The sequence below is a fragment of the Sphaerodactylus townsendi genome, linkage group LG01 (genome assembly GCF_021028975.2).
Source record: "Sphaerodactylus townsendi isolate TG3544 linkage group LG01, MPM_Stown_v2.3, whole genome shotgun sequence".
In the NCBI taxonomy this organism is placed as follows: Eukaryota; Metazoa; Chordata; class Lepidosauria; order Squamata; family Sphaerodactylidae; genus Sphaerodactylus; species Sphaerodactylus townsendi.
The window spans coordinates 79,404,466-79,422,298 of record NC_059425.1 but is presented as its reverse complement, the minus strand read 5'-3'; the positions used below and the strand labels follow the sequence as shown (position 1 = coordinate 79,422,298).

General features: G+C 40.2%; 1 protein-coding gene across 3 annotated transcripts in view; it reads right to left on the bottom strand.

The window, feature by feature from the left end:
* Positions 1 to 17,833, bottom strand: part of SMYD3 (SET and MYND domain containing 3) — a 463,587-nt gene that overhangs the window by 393,639 nt on the left and 52,115 nt on the right. For all 3 annotated transcript variants that reach the window (XM_048484814.1, XM_048484825.1, XM_048484833.1), the window contains exon 5: positions 16,780 to 16,916. In XM_048484814.1, coding sequence (XP_048340771.1) covers positions 16,780 to 16,916 — 137 coding nt within the window. The remainder of the gene's footprint in view (positions 1 to 16,779; positions 16,917 to 17,833) is intronic.

Sequence of the window (17,833 nt, the reverse complement as noted above, 5' to 3'; positions counted from 1 at the left end):
ATCCTCAATTATCTGTGACCGGGATATTTGAAAGGCTGTCCGCTCATGCATAGTCCTGCTGACACATTTCATTCTTAATTGCAGGCCCTGCTTTTCTTTTCCTTACCTTCAAAATAAGGTGAGTGGCTGTGAAAGTCATTTTCCTTAGCGATGCTCTGATTCTGAAATACCCTTCCCCTCTCTTTGTCTTAACTAGCAACTGACTGGTTTTAGGCACCAGACTAAGATCTTGTAACAAGGATCTATTTAGAGTTTCTCATAATTTCATCAGGTCATTTATTATTGTTCCATCGTAAACTGCCATGGGCATGAATGTTGTCAGGCAGCATATAAATATTTTCAGTAAATGAAACTGAATTGGTATACTGAACTACTGCACTGGACTTAATTTTTTTTATAATTTCAATTAATATGACTGGCATTATTTCAGGAATAACAAGAGCCATAAAAACTGTGATAGCAGAACTCCTACACAGCACAAAATACAATAGCTCTAGGGCAGTGGTGACGAACCTATGGCACTCCAGATGTTATGGACCACAATTCCCATCAGCCCCTGCCAGCATGTTGTCAGGCCATGCTGGCAGGGGCTGATGGGAAGTGTAGTTCATGAACATCTGGAGTACCATAGGTTCGCCACCACTGCTCTAGGCGGTTGTGTGGTTTCTGGGCTGTATGGCCGTGTTCTAGTAACATTTTCTCCTGACATTTCAGATAATAGCTCTACCTCACTAAGCACCAGCTTTCTAAAACCATATTTGTCAATGGCATAGACACGCCTGCTAAAGTGTGCTATACTAGAGGTATTTTCCCCAAACACAATTCTAGTTTATAAATATAAACTTACTTTTTTATTAACAGAGCATATAAAATAGTACATAGCCCATGGTAACCATGAAACACAGGAAGTAGAATCAATTATCTAAGCTCCTTTTGAAGTTCAGCCAAAATTCTGTTACTTCCAGAATTTTGATATTTAAATCCCTGGATTTTAGGCCAGGTTAAGAATCAACACAAAGCTAGGAGATAAAGAAGAGAAGAATAAAATAAGGGGTTTAAAATGAGAAGAGACACAGCTGTCACAATTCACTAGAGAGAACATTTTCCTGGATTGCCATCTCTGTTTATTTCCAACAGACCTTTACGAGGCTTAATATAAATCTGGTTTTCAAAAGATGAAACAAAGCAAAACATAGTACAGCATACAATGAAGAAGAAAAGGTTTAAGAAGGGGTCATCACCAAGTTTCAAGCAGGATGACATAGGTTTCCCTCTTTTTCTTCCAGAACTAAAAGGCAAATGATGTACAAGGCAGCCATTTATTCTCTTTTTTGCTATAAATTTATTAGGCTTGATTTAATGCTAACATAAGTTTAAGTGAGCAGAAAGCTTAGAAGGGCTGTGCTCTGCACTGACTAAGGCTTCAGATATGGTATCTGTTCTTCTCCAGGGAACTTGTGAGGAACAGAGGTAATCTGGATAGTTATCAAGATGAATTCTCCTCCTTCACTTGATAAATCTAAACATTTGGCCTCCACAGCAGGAGGACTTTTGTCTTTTAATTGCTGTCCAAACATATGGAGACAAGGGAATGAGAATATTCTTCCTACCCAGTGTCATCTGTTGATACAAAAAATATAAAGCATACTGGGCTGCTGCTGGTCTATTCTGCTGTGGCACGCACCTCAAAGTACAATACCATCTACTCTTTCTTGGGCAGATGCAGAAATAATTCAGAATCATATAAGGAAACAGCCTTAGCAAAGCCAAGCAGCTCACCTACCTCACAGGGTGTTTGTTGTAAGGGGGGAAGGGCAAGGAGATTGTCAGCCCCTTTGAGTCTCCTGCAGGAGAGAAAGGGGGGATATAAATCCAAACTCCTCCTCCTCTAAGCAGCTCAGATAGTTACATAATTGTTCATGTGCGCTACAGAGCTAAGGATCTTATTTGTTTCTTTTCTATCAGTTCATATAATGTGTGATACTGATGACACACTTGAAGGGTTGCTTTTTATGCCAGATAAGCATTAGGATCTTTTCATAATCCAGGAACATTCTGTTTCAAGAGGTCTTGAGGAACAAAGAGAGAAGGAGCTACTCTGGCTTCTGGGTAGGAGCAAAGGCAACAGGGGAAGTGAGGCAAAGTAGGGAAGGAAAGTGTCAGACAAGAAATGCAGGATGGAAGGTTGCCATCTCTAAAACAACTGTTCATAATTCTTACCTAATGAATCTTCAATTGGAAGGTGAAAGATGACAGTAATTCTAGTTTTCAAACAGACTGAATAGAACCATTGACCATAATACATGCACCCACAAACTCATGGAGAGAAGAGTCAAAATTCATAAAGTAGGTAGCTTTGTCACTTTAAAAACATGAATCCAGTAAAGGGGAATGAAAACTTGCATTGCTCATCCCTTGCCATATCACAGAGATGGTCGTGGACTCTTGTGTAAACACATTCCATCTAGAATCAGTAGCTGACTGAAAGGCTATCTGGAAGGGGAATAACTCCACTTTCCTAGGCCGTTTCCGCACGGGCGAAAATATGGCGTCAGTGAAAGCGGGGAAAAGAAATCGTCAGAGCGTAGAGCGTTTCAGACGCATAAGCGGCTGCGAGGTGCGCCAGTCAGCGCCCGTCGATGAAAACGCTTTTAATCGGGCGCCAAGCACGCCGTATTTCAAAAAAACGCTTCGAAGCGCTCTTTTTCCACATGTGACGCACCGACACCGCAGTCGTGCGAACCGCCACCACGGAGCCGTTCTCAACAATGGCGACTGCCAAAAGGCCAAGCTTGGTCACCGTCCCCCCCCCCCACACACACACATTTGTCCCTGGTGATTTCCCCCCGCATGAGGTTTCAGAAGCGCACCTTTCCCAGATCCCATGTCTCCTGTTACTTGCAGATGGTGAAACTGCCCATACACACACTCTGGTCTCACAGGTAACATGAACTGGGACTGACAGTAGCTGGGAGGGGAGGCAATGACAGATGGGGGACGGGCAGGACATCAGGGCAGTCACGTCAGCCAATCGCGCTGCTTCGCGAGTGCGCAGCCGCAACAAAGCGTGGCAAGAAGCCGCTTCCGCAGCGCTTCCGTGCGAACCGTCACATTTCTGCGGGGCTCCTGACGCACGCAGCTCCGCCTGTCTGTGCGAACACTTTTTTGCGGATGCGTTGCTATTCCACGGCGATCATCAGCTAAGTTAAGCTCCCTTTTGTCCGTGTGGAAGCTTGGCCCCAGTGCAAATGTAGATAGTGGCTGGCTGGAAAATCTAATGAAAAGAAAACATGAAGGAGGAGACTTGGATGGTTTCCACAAAATGGGACACAAATCACTCTCTCTTAGGGAAGGGAGCTTTACATTTATAATTGGGAAAATGAATATGGGCCAGAGCAGTGTTGAAATGCTATGCAAAATTCCTGTTGGTTTTCACAGTCCGGCTTTGCAAACTTGAAAATGAAAACAGAATTCAGTGTGATATAAATAGTAATAAAAAAGAAATGGTTTTGGATAATTAATTGAGTCATTTGAAACTGCTGCTAAAAGGAAAACTGATTACATCTTTTACAATCATTACAAGCTGACATTTTAAATAAAGATAGAATATTTCTGAACACTGATGAGGGCGAACATTGACTCTAAACAAGACAGAACAGAATTGATTGTTGTGATCTTACTCAGACAATCTAAGCTACCTTTTGCTTTATGTCCTACCACTAGTTTTCAAGTACCAGTTCTAACAGTACTAGAAGCATTGTATAGTCAAGGGCCCCTTCCATACAGCAAGTTGCAGTCGGGCAAAGTAACCAATTTTCCTGTTTTGTGTTCACATGCATCCGTGCAGGCAGCAATTGGAGCCCACAGAAACAATTTGGGTTACTGTTGTGCCTTCGCATGGAGACGTGTCTTTTAAAAAAAATTATTTCCCACACATGCATAGCTATGCAGGTATGCACAAATGAACCCCCACAGCCATGCTGATGTCTCATGATATGACCATCTGCATTGTTAGTCTACCCCTCATACCCCACATTGCTGAAATATGGATTTCATATTATTATTCCCTCATTTTGCTTCATTTTTCAGTATTGCACCAAATAACATTGGCCCCTTCCGCATACGCAAAATAATGCATTTTCAAACCACTTTCACAACTGTTTGCAAGTGGATTTTGCTATTCCGCACAGTTTCAAAGAGCACTGAAAGCAGTTTGAAAGTGCATTATTCTGCATGTGCGGAATGAGCCATAATTACAGGAACTATCTGATAACCACCTTTTGCATCTGAAGCGGTTTTGTTTTTGTTTTTTTAGAAATAGCTCAATCTTTTTTAAAAATTCAGGTACAAGAAGGAGCAGAAGGAACAGGAGGCACTGGTGTAATGGTGTAATGCTTTATCCCTTTAACATTGCCAGGTATGACAAACTATTTCAAATATATTTAGATATTACTAGCTGCCCTATTCCCAAGTGTAAATACAGTCACATACTCCTGGAAAGGTAGCAAGTTGTAGAATCTTTTTGGGTCTAGCAGGACCTTAGAGACCAATAAGAATTCCAGGGTACAAGCTTTTGACTGTCAAAACTGCTTTTGTCATCTGACAAAGGGTGCTTTGACTCTTGATAGCTTTCAGATGCTACTGGACTTGAATCTACTCTTCTACTGAAGACCTGGTAACGGTATCTTGAAACTGATGTACCTTGATCTTGTACTACTGGTCGTTGACTGTAAATAAACAACTTTGATATTGTCCTTTGCATTGGATCCCTATGCTGGCTTAGGAATCCTTGCCTTCTCCAAGATCTTCTCTGCAGAATTTAGGTAACGTATAAGTCCCCTGTCTCCTCTCCCAACTCTATCATCCAAACCTATCCCTCTCCTCCCTTTTTATATCACCTAGGAACTGTGTGTATGTTTCTCCATATCTTACTGTGCGATTGTTTGCAACCAAAATTTATATAAAAGTATTTTAAACTACAATTTGGTCTCTTGTGCATTCTCTGAAGCACGTTTCAAAAGCCAATTCTGGTACAGTTGTCTAAAACATCCCACCTAGCCTGGCTCTTGCACTGCCAAGCCGAGTTATTCCCCATTGCTACTTTGAAAAATATATTCATAACTGTTAAGCTAGGTAACAGCATAGCTACGCAGCTACACATATGTAAGTCGCAAAATTAAAAAATGGGAGGAAACAGAGGCAAATAAAGTGCCTCCTGCCCAGTCGTTCACTCATGAGCGGCTGCAACCCAAGATTTTTGAAAAGACTTGCTTGTCTAGCAATTTTAAAAAAAATGGTTTGGGGAAAATAACATGGGTTAGACTCGTTTTGTGGGCATGATCTGTTCAAAGTTTCCCCCCAAATGGATATTTTAGCATCCTACACCTGTGTATATTGGCCCGTGCGGAAGGGGTCAAGGATATCAATTACTTTAAAACGAACAGTTAACTCATGATCCAAGTAGGTCTTCACAAATACTGCATGATGCCCAGCTGGTCTCTACCACAATCAGTAGTCTTATTGTTATAAGCATATATATTTACTAAATAGCCAGCTTTGGGTAACCCCACATACTTGCAGCTCTCTTAATATTCTCAGACGACTTTCTAACACTAACAGGATTTATCTTGAAAATAGACCTCTAATAACTACACAAACCTCTTTACATAAAAGTGAGTGGGTGTTCTTCAGGATCCGGTTCTGTGTGAAACCAATTTAAGCACTAACATTTCCTATTCAATCTAAGTATCGTTCCAGCCTATATTTTACTTCTCTTCTGAATTACCACATTAGTTAGGCAAGATTATTTGGTTTTACCACATGAATGCATAAAGTTGAAGCCGCTGGGAGGGGAGGACTGGGGGGGACAAAATTCATTAATCCCAAGCCAGTTGGGCAGCCCCTGAAGCAAATGTCATATTGCATTAATGCAATGTTTATTTTTATTTTCTGTTCTAATATAGTTTTTAACTGCTGCCATTATGGCACAGTAAACAGTAAACAAGGCACAGTAAACAGGTATTGTACTAATACTGCTGGCTGGGTCATTCTGCAACATTTATTAGAAGGTTGAGAGAAACCTTTGCTACTCAGCTCCTAGTAAATCCATCAGCCAAGCCAGTACTGGAGCAAAACTGAAATTCCCAACATCATCCTAAAGCTGGTGGCCAATTTTGAGATTCCTAGTTTTATTTCCTGATGAGTTATGCCTTCCATACATGGACATGTACAGTTACAGATGGACAGGACGGGAACAGATGTTTTTGTCACTACACATGTAGATGCACATTAACAGCCATTCAAGTGATTTGTTTTGTCATATTTGATTTAGTTCAGGATCATATGTGGAGTCCAAGCAGAATCATTGTCCGGGGGCCCATGGTGGTTCTTAACAGCCCTGCATGTAGACGCTTTATCCTGAGGCCCATTATGCACCACGTGTCCGCTTTGTAGCAGGGGAAAATGTCAATCACAGCAAGATTTCTTGTAAGGATGTATTTCTCCAAGGCCCACTTTCAACTTCTATTCTACCCATACCAAGCGACACCACTTTAAGTGCAACTTTAATTTTCTTCACTGCCAGAGTGGAGGAGATTTGCCTGTGAGTACAGTTTTGCCCAGGACATCTTCCCCTGCCCGCCACCAGCCCCTCTCACTCCTGTGTACACCCTCCTCTTACCTCCTTTTCAGATTTATTATTACTTAAATTTTTGTTATTTATTGATATATCAATATAAACAGAGAAACAATGCAAAAGTATTGTCTTCTATTGCATTTGAAAACCAGGAAGAGAGAGAGAGAGAGAGAGAGAGAGAATGCATGTGAGTGGAGGTGGGAGAGATATCAGTTCTAGAACATGTTCCCCTTCTTCAAGAGAGAGTGGTTCAAGGGACTGCACTGCCTCTTTCTTTTTGGGGATGTTTCTGGAAAGGGGCTACAATATTGATATAACTTCAATCACATATATTAATATAACTACAATTTAAAGGGCTTTCAGAAAGCCCTTTATCTTTCAACTATCAGGTGTGATGAGATCTGTGACTTTAAGAGGGACCACATGGGTGGAGTTAAGAGAACCAGGAAAAGCAGAGGTCTGTTGAGATTTCAGTTAACAGCTGCAGGGCAGGCAGAGAAACACAAGGAGATCACATTACAGCCCCACTGCCTGAAGAAAGAATTCCATGTATAATGGGCCTTAATCACAGCACCGGTCAAGGATGGTCAGTTCAGTTTACTCTGACAGCAGCTTTCCAAGATCATAGGTCAGTATCTTTCACATCAGTGCTACATGATTCTTTTAATGGGAGATGTCAGGTATCTTCTGCAGGCAGTGTTTTACCAATGAGCCAACCCTGAAACCACAGGTCTGACAAACAGTACAGGTAAGATACACTAAGTTTATTAAGAAAAATATTCAGGCATTTTGAAATTAAACAACTTAAAACACAGGTATATTACTGGTATACCTCTTTACTTGTTTCTGCCCACTGATTATAAAGGACATTGTTCATTTCCTGGACTTCATATGTACCCTATCATATAATGCTAGAAAAATAAAAGGTGCCCTCCCCTAAATCTGATTCTATTTCAAATGTTTTATTCAACATAAACAAAGTCCAGATCACTGCCTAGGACCATTTGGCCCTCTAAGTGCTTAAAAGATACTAAAAAATAACACAATAACTGTAAAAAAAATCTAACCTTTTCAGTAGGCCCCAAAATCTGTTTCTACACATTCAATTTATTTGCATGTCGAGGGTACTATTCCAGAGATCTACCTTCTGTTGTATACTCTGCAACTGGATCATCCTTTCATGCATGCGATAGACAGCTTTACCAATAATATAAAATTTAGACTTCTAATTTTGTCTTGACTGCATAAAATTGCAGAAGTGTAAGTCAAGAGCTTCTAATTAAATTACAATTCATTTTGACAGTGACTAATATTTGCTTGTTCTATTTCTGCTATAATAAGCAATGATACCTAAGAATAATTACTATAACTAAAAAAGGTTAATTCCGGTAGTATGGAAAATCCTGTCTCACACTAGCTATAAATCACTACTGGTACAATAATTTTCTGAAAAGACCTAAACAGGAAAAAAGAACCATACTTATCATTAACTAAACAAACCCACTTTAAGGGGGGGGAAACCTGCCTTTCATTTGCAGACAAGCATGCAGACTAGTCCTCTGGGAGAAATTGTAGAACTATTTTTGGATTATTGCGCCCATAATTTTCCAGTTATAGTCTTCATATTTATAATTTAATTAATAAATGGCTTCCAGAGAACATTTTTTATTTTAGGGTTACTGTGGGGTAGCTTTGTATTTCTAATTTTTAAAATCATATTTAATCGAAGATACAAACCGCTATAGCATAATAATCCACATGGTAGGGGGGAGAAAATTACTAATTTGCATATTATAAATCTTGAATCCAAAGAAAATGTCCTGATGGAAGAGATTTTTGTCACTAGAGAAGGAGTCACTCCTCTCCCCTCCCCTGCAGCAGCTCACAATGTGGCTCCACAAAAATAGCACAAGGTAAAAGCTGGAGATCTAAAATGGTGGTGGGTGGAGGGGGACCAACAACGATCACACCCCTTGCATCTGCAGAAATGTTCAGCTGTATCCAGTCTTATGACATGTACATCCAGAAATACATTACTTCTGTAGTATGGCAACATGTAAATAAAAGATTATTTAACTTTATGCTGGAACGTATGATTTGCATGGACAAAAAAACATGAAAGATTTCAGCACTGAACATAATGCAACTACCTGGTGATGTTATAATTAGCCTGTCCAGCTCTAAATTCAAAATTTTTAGGTCAGCCACTCAAAGCGATAAAATGATTTAGATTTTTTAAAAGTAGTGAATTTCAGGCCTTCTTTTGGGTAGCACTCAGCACAATTAGCTATCATTTATTTTATTTTGCAACCCTAAAGTTATATTTCTTAGAGGCTGTTCTTCCTCGAAGTAGCTTAAACAGAATTCCTGGGTGGCTGCCTATCCTAGCATCTTTCAGGCCCAGACCTGCTTAGCTTCAGCAGAGGAATTTCATCACGCGTCCTTCGGACTATCATAAAATCTACTTGAAAATATGGTCCAAAAATTCAGATCAGAGAGGCCAACTACAGGACGATTTTTTTCTCCAAATCCATCCCTGAGAAAACAAGGTAAACAGCTATTAGATACTAGAAATTTTAGCTAACAGGGCTTACGGTTGAACACAGCCTCAGAGATATAAACTAAATGTCCCCAGTGGCATAGCTATAACGGGGACATCCGAGAACAAATGCCCCAGGCACCCCCCCCCCAGTGAGTCACATGGGGGGCTGGAAAATCACTCATGATAAATTCTGGTGGGAATGGAGCATGACTATTGACAGACATGCATATCGAATTCATTTTAAAAAAATAATACTCCATATGGATGCATGTATGAGACCTAAAACTCATAATAAGGGGCATCTTATTGAGAAGATTAGTGTCACTAGAAAAGGCAATCATGCTAGAAAAAGGCAGCAGCAGGAAAAGAAACCCAGTATGAAAGAAGGGAAGCCACAGCCCTCAATTTGCAAGATCTGTGCAAGGCTGTTACCAATAGGACAATTGATAAGATTTCCCTGAGTCAGAAGCAACCTGATGACACGTAACACACACGCACGCATACACATACATATATTATAGCACAATTTAGACAGAATTTTCTTTTAGTCCTTTTTTAGTCCATCTGTACATAAATGATTAAGTCCTTAATTACATTAAGTGTTTGTTTTTCAGTGAGGGTAACAGACAAAATACATTATTGTATACAGATGCCTAATTAACTAACCAAGGTCTAAAGGGCCAACTCCATACAAAGTATTCAAAAACAAAAATATAATTAGAATTTATTTCAAATTATAACAATGGACTCTTGATAACTATGAAATGGAGCTAGTTAGAAACATTATTTATATATAAAACTAGTGGGGCCCGGCAACACATTGCTGTGGCAATTGTCCTTCTCATCACAGTCTGCAACCCACACAGATGTCCATGCAGGTCCAATGGTCCGCAGCATAGTCGTTTGGGGTGGTCAAATGGAATCCCTCTTTCCCTTTTCAATTCACATCGTTATATGGTGGTGTCTTGTTTTTTTAGTATAAGGTAACCCTTTCCATTCCACAACGGAACTGTCCAGAGTGCAAATCCCGCTGTCCATGAGGCTGGTTGACACGCACAGTCTTGGCTTGGGTAAGGCAGAACTGGGGCAAGGAGGCTATCCCAGTCAGGCAGCAGAGGCAGGGTGATGAGGCGCTCAGATCGAGGCCAGCTCCCTGGGTTCTTAAAGGGCCATGTGCAAAAGAAGCGGAGCCAGTAGTGTTGGTTTGCCTCCACTCCGCGGATTTTCTTAGAAGAAAAAGGCAAACTCCAGCTTGCTTTTAGTAAAAGAGAGCTGTGGCGAATATGGGTGAGTAAGTGGGTAAGTGGTGGTTGGATGTGAGGGAGGGCAGAGTGAGGTGCATGAGAATAAGCTGGATGTGTATGAGAGAATGTGTGTTGTGTGGTAGCAGTGGGTGAGGCACAGAGAGTGAAAGTTACCTGCATGTGTGTGTAGGGGGGAACCCCACCTGACATCTCACACGGCAAAGTGTGTATGTGTTTCACTTCCACTCGTATTACCTAACAGTATTACCTATTTACTGTTTTCAATGCTCATCTCTGGCCATCTGTGCGAACATTCTAAAGGCATACCAAACCCTCAGGCCACAGACATGCTGCATGAACATTCTAAGGGTGACAGTTAAACACAGCCAGCTTCATGGTCTGGTGCGCCAGGAAAAAGACATTTAACCTGGCTCAGGTATGGACTTTCGGCGATTTGAAGGTCCGATTACCTGCCCGCAACAGGGAGGGACGTCATGTGAAAATTTGGGGGCCGTTTCCGCGTTAGGGCATGACTAACAAGTCACTGTTAGCTTTTTATAGATATAGATAGTGTTTTTCAGAAAAGGGGGTACAGAACTGCCAATGAACTGTGATTAAGATAAAAGCATCCAGACCTTTGCTGGATTCTGTTACAATAAAACAAAAAATATGATATCCTCAACACTGCATGGGATTGAAGGAAAAATGCTTTCCTTAGGTAACCCATAATATCAATCTGGAGAACATCCAAAAAAGTTAAAAATCTACACACAATACCCCCCCCCGAAAAGAAATAATTTTTATGCTTGCTATAAAAATGGACAGTATCACAGGCATTTGTACTGCTTTTGAACTAATGTATGCTTCTGAATCTCCAGAAGGCAAAAAAGACTCATGAGTTTTTTGAAATTGGTTCAGTGTATTAGGACTTTTTGTGAAATGAAACTACCCTCCCCAAAGAAATCTGTGTTGTTTGTGGTGGGTTTTCAGGGGTGTGTGGCCATGGTCTGGTAGATCTTGTTCCTAATGTTCTGCCTGCATTTGTGGCTGGCATCTTCATAGGTGTATCACAGAGAGAAGTCTGTTACACACTGTGGCTAGTGAGAAGGGAATTTTTAGTGGGGTATATATTGTCCATGTCCCAGGAAGCTACAGTAATTGTTTCTTATTATTAGGAGGAGTATTTCTTACCAAAAAAAATTTGGAGGAGTATTTGCTTTTTTTAAAATTTCAAATTCTCTGCAATCTTTATACTTCCCTCAAGTTTGTAGGGAAATCTTCCCCCACCCCATCTGTCTCTAGCTCCGTTTTACTGATCTATTAATCCATAGTTCATAATTAGATACCGGTATATGGTAAACTCCTGATCCTGCCCACAGGAGAAACAGTAGTATCTAATATTTTGCTACATTAATGACCTTAAATGTATTATTTTTAGTTTAATGATAAAACTAAACTGAATGTGATTTGCAACAAATTATATGACAAATCATAACATAAATATTTTGTCTTCTTGTATGTTTGTTGCAATTCTTGACCTTTCAGCATCAAACAGACTTTAGATGACAAATGTGAATTTCTATAGCAAGCAAAGAAGACTGATCAATTCTGCACCCCCCCTCCGCCCCCAGAAAGGAGTTCAGCTGCAGCAGAAAGCAACTAGTGAACTTGAAAGGATGTTAGACAAAGCTAGAGAAACAGAGTCAAGAGACCTCATACTGACAGCATTTCTTTATCCTACTGACTGCTCATAAAACCTATGAGCCTATCCTACCCAGAGGGTTTTTGAAATGCTACACTTGAACAGTTTCAATGGAATTACATATGGTATTCTTTGTTCATGGCAAAATGAATACATGTCATCTGTAGGAAAACACAGAAGGTCAGTATATAGAATATGGCAGAGAGAATACAGGAAAAAAGATACAATTGTCAAATTCCAATAGTATGTTTATCATAGTTCTTTCCCATGTTCTTATATCATCAGTAGTCCCTTCTGATACTCTAGGAAAGCTGATTTCCAGAGTCCTATATGAACTCAATAGAATCAGGGCTGAACTAAGCAGGGAGCAAAATCAGTCCCTCCTCCCTTTTCCGCATGCGCAAGCTTCAGTGATATAAGAGGCAGGAAGACTATTTCATCCCTTTCCCCCTTCTCAACATACCTCCACAGTTCCCATGTTTATTAACCCACACAGGTCCCAAAGGATACCTTACTGACCAAATATGGACCTATAGAGAAGTCAGACAGGGGTGCATATTATCTCCAGCTTTATTTAATTTCTATATCAATGGTATAATAGCACATATGAAAACTGTAGACTCACATCCGCCTAAATTAAATACACGATCCCTCCCGATTCTATTATATGCAGATGATGCTGTTCTAGTATCGAGAACTCCAGTTGGGATGTGGAGGGCATTAGCTGCATTCTCAACTTATTGTGAAAAAGGAGAACTGACAATTAACATAAATAAAACAAAAGTGATGGCATGTGGAAAGCGCTCTCCCAAAAGATCTTGGTCAATTAACGGAAACAGACTAGAACAAGTTGACAAATTTAAGTATTTAGGTGTCATGGTTCAAGCTTCAGGGAGCCATGTTACTCACTGTAATATGATAACTGAGCGTGTAGAAATGACAATATATGCAGTGCTGAAGTTCTTCCGTACTAAAGGGGGTTTCTATGTACCAGCAGCCCTAAAATTATACCAAGCTAAAATATTGACACAACTTCTATACGGTGTCTATTGGGGGATTGCACAATCAAGTATGATACAGCTAGAAAGGCTACAAATTTTTAAGAGCAATCCTTCAGCTTCCTCCAGGAGTCCCAAATACATTTATTAGGCTTGAAACAGGGGTAATGAGCCTGAAGGATAAGATAATAATAACAACGGCATATAAATGGATAAAGTTACACACTGATTCAAATGGTCTCTGGCCCTTTCTAGCAAAAGATCCTTATAAACCTAGGTGGGCTCAGGAGATGGAGAAGTGCCTTAATAAATGTGGCCTTCCATATAACATCCATATGATCAAAAATTGGGATCATTTTTAAAAGTAGAATCCTTACCCAAAGAATCAAAAGATGTATCACGACAGTCTGGATCTTGGCAAAGATATTCAGATTTTCCTCAATGCTATACACAGAAATATATCACTGCCCCTGCTCCTTATTTAACTTATCTGGATAATAAAGATCTAAGGAGAGCTTTTACTCTTGCAAGAAGTGCACATTTACCTTCTGCTGTCTTAGAAGGGAAATATCAAAAGATACTTTATGCTGCAAGATTATGTTCCTGCTCTCTGAATTCTGTAGAAACTATAGAGCATATGTTATTAAAGTGTCCCCTTTATGAGGAGGCAAGGAAAAAATGAAAAGTTATTATTGTCCAAGAACAGAAAGGCCTTTTCTGCATGAGTTATTTACAACATATCTTGCTGCCAAATGCTGTTTTTTTCTTTAAATTCCACACGTTTTTCCCTTCATTTTTCCTCTAGTTTTCCTGAGCACTTTAATCACAGTGTTTTTAAAATTTGTTTCCAACCTAACTTCCCTTCAGTGTACAATCATGTTGAAGCAGACTTTATTCCTCTGCCCCACCAAACACATGACCCTTATCCACACACCCTTGTAGTTGCCCAATCTCCCTTTCAGCCAGTTTCTCCTCCCCCTTTTCCCTCTTTTTCGAAAGATAATTTAATTTTTTTTCTTTTGTCATATCAAACTGGTGATGTAATGTTGAAGTAGAGATACAAAGAAGCAGAGGTTGATTGGACCAGCCTTGTCAACTGCACATAGAACTAGCAAAGTAGCTTTAGGGCAGAGAGCAATTTTGAAGCCAGGAAATTGGGGTGGGGGGGGTGGGGGTGGAAGGATAGCACACTGACTCACTGGGGCAATTGATAAGAGTACTAGGAGTAATTGTTACATTTAATTGGAGACTGCTGCAGTAATTATTGTGTGTTACTGCAGATCAAATTCAGCCAGAAAATGTGGTTCTTCGTAGGGAGGAAAGCGCTGCGGGTTTCTGTTCCATCAGGTAATGGCGCCTGCTCCAGGAGTTGTTTTGGCTTTCATTTTGGGTTGGTAGTTTTTAATAATAGAAATGGAACTTGAGAGATTTTTCAATGGTTACTTCAAAATGTAACTGCACACTAATGCTACAGTGCTTCCGCAAAAGAAAAAAGGGGGAAGGTGTTCTTCACAGGTGACATCCTACCCACCATCAAAAAAAATACATTTTCAGCAGTGGCATGAGAAATAAATGTAACTGACAAGACAAAGGGGGGGGGACCTAAAAGGATGGGAAGGAGGGAGGAATGTGTGGAATGATTTCACAGAAAACATTTCCAAAACACAAGTTTGACCACTGGGAAAAAAACCTGTGGTAAGCTGTTCATGCAAAATAGGCCAAAGATAAGCACAGATAAACTCAAAATAAATATTTTCATACATTTTTTTCTTGAGCAAAACTACAAGCAGCTCTACACTACCAGTATAAAAACTAATTTCTTACAAGCACCTCAATGATTTTTACTAAACAAGGCCAACAGTGCCTTTCTTAATGCAACTACCTGCTTTACAACAGGAGCATGTCTTGCATCTGGGTGGAGGGGAGGGCTTTGGGCAGCCTTGATGCATGTTGTCTCTTACTTGAGGGTCCTATGCTGCTACCTATGGCCACATTCCTCCTTTGTCTGTGGGACATTGGAGTAGGGCCAGGAGGCTTCCCTTTGGTCCATGCTATCAGTACTATGAGAGTTTATTCGGACAGATGCATCAGAAAACACATTTAATGACTACCCAGGTGCACATTTCGGTATGGACATATCTAGATACCAGATATAAGCAAACTCTCCAAAAACATTAAATGCATTTTCAGCAAAATAAACTCAAGGAAGATGAACAAATAGATGGCTGTTATTAAAAGAGATTTAAAAAACCCAAATTACTCAGGGAGCACTTTCTTCAATGAAGTAAGATCAGATGTAGGTAACAAAAAAAGCTGCCTTCACAAACAATAACCATGAGTGTCAGATCACTGGTTCTCAACTAACGGGCTATTGGCCCCTGGATGGCCATGGAATTATTGCAAGAGGTTCACAACATCATGTGCAGATATCTCATTTGTTCTTAAGCACTATTTTTCTGTGAAGAGCAAATTGTGAGGCAAATGGGCTTTCAGGAATAAAGCCCCTGTAGAGTACTAAAGTTCAGGTTTGCTGTATGTGAAGCACTGAACAATGTGTCCAAAATACATTTCTCTCCCAGTCACAACACACCTCATTTTAAGGCATTTTAAAATGCTATTGGATATAGTGATTTGGAGATATGGGCTGTAGTGATTTGGAGATGTAGGTTGTAGAAGTGCATCAAGGAGTTCCTGGGACCTTGGTAGCTATTTGTTTTCCCAGGGAAGAAAACCATAAAATGCACCAAGAGTTCACAGAGATGGATGTCCACAGAGAGATAACCATTTGTTAGCTTGTCTGGTGGATGGCTGTTGTAAAACATAATCTGGGTATTGAGATGTGTAGGACATGCACTCTCGGTTGACTGGGAGATTGGGCTAACCTCCCCATAAATCTGCATTGGGTAGAAGTTTCCAGTCAGTAGAGGTATGCACAAGTATGCACAAGGGAGAGCTGAAGTTATTGAGAAATTCTGACATTTGTACTTGCTCAGAGGCAGCCTTCACCAGTGTCCCTAAAGTCATTGGCAGTGTGGGAGGCAAGGTTCATAATTTGGGGTGGTGGCACAATGAAGAGGAACACACTTTACATGTACACGAACAAGCATGTAAGAACACTGACCAAGGGTAAGTTTATGACATTTTCAGTTTCCGATTAGAAATATACCATTTAATTATTCTGCCTAATGGACACTGAGTTCATGCATGTGAAGTGAGCTTTAACTCAAGAAAGCTTATGCTGGAATACCGGTACATTTTGTTGCTTGTTAAGGTGCCACTGGTACAATATCTTTTAGATGCTGATATGTAACAACATAAATATATAACAAAATATATAACAACATATAAATATATCTGCAAACAGATTATATTTGTCAGATATATACAATTTGGAAAGATCATCTTTCAAAAAAGAAATATACTTGGATTTTTTTTCATTAATCATCTGAAGTCATGTTTCAATATCATCATTTTATGTCATCACCATTCTCATTTTTTAATATGACAGCAGTTTGAATTCTTTTATTTTTAATTTAGGCTGCAGTCATATCAAACGGAAAGGCTACTGGATTTTGCACAGGTTTTTGGCAAAAGAGTAACAAATAACATTATGGGAAAGAATAATTAACAGTTTTGTCAGGAATCAAGTTAACACTTACTTTTGCGAAGGTCTGAAAAACATCTAGGCCAGGTGGCAGCTGAGAAGCATCTTGAATCTCTGCCTTCAAATATAGCTGCAATGCCTTTGTAAGGTACCCAAGGCCTTCTTTCATTTCTTCACTTAACTTTTCAAAATCTTAAGGGAGATAATATATAGCAAGGCATTAACAGAGTATTCTGCCAACATCTTTAAACTCTCCAGTGGCAGCTTTATAGTCTATGTTTCTACTCCCTGAACAGAGGGGGAAAGAGCACTTTATTTGTGACAGATGCCTCTTTATCGCTCTCTCTCTATATATTATATATATATATAAAACTTATATATAGAAAGAGAGGGGGCGAGGGGCGGGGCGGGCGGGGAGTGTGTGTCAGGTTGCAAAACCAGTTAGGAAAATACATTTAATATGATAATTATGTTTGTTCAAATCAGTTCTCAGACAGTTTACAGAGGCGGATTCCGCATGGGCCAAAAACAGCAGCATGAAGACAGCATTAAATGGTTTAAAACAGTGTAAAAGGGTTTACATCATTTTCACATCTTTTCTCACTGCTGTTTTTGGCCCATGCGGAATATGCCAGAGTAAAACAGTATGTTTAACATACAGCATGAAATTCATAATCGGGATAGTACACTGCAGAGAAGGGATCCCCAATGTGGTGCCTTGGGGAGTGGGGTATCTTTGCCTGCTTGCTCAACTGCCAGGACTTCCACGTCTTGGCTCTCCTGTTGGCCTCAGAAGTCAGGGAGGACTCACTGGCTGCATTTTCCACCTGGTCATGAGTTAGAGACTGCTTCACCAGAAGCATTTAATCAAATGATCTGTGAGCTACGAAAACTAATGCAGTAACCTAAGGTTACCAACCTCAGCATGGGGCCTGGAGTTTTCCAAGAGTTGCAACTTATCTCCAGACTACAAAACTCAGTTCCTGGGAAGAAATGGCAGCTTCAGAGGGCAAACTCTCCAGCAGCACATCCCCAGTGAGATCCCTCCCCAAACTCTTCCCTCCAAAGTTCATGGAGTTTCCCAAGCTGGAGTTAGCAACAATCTTATG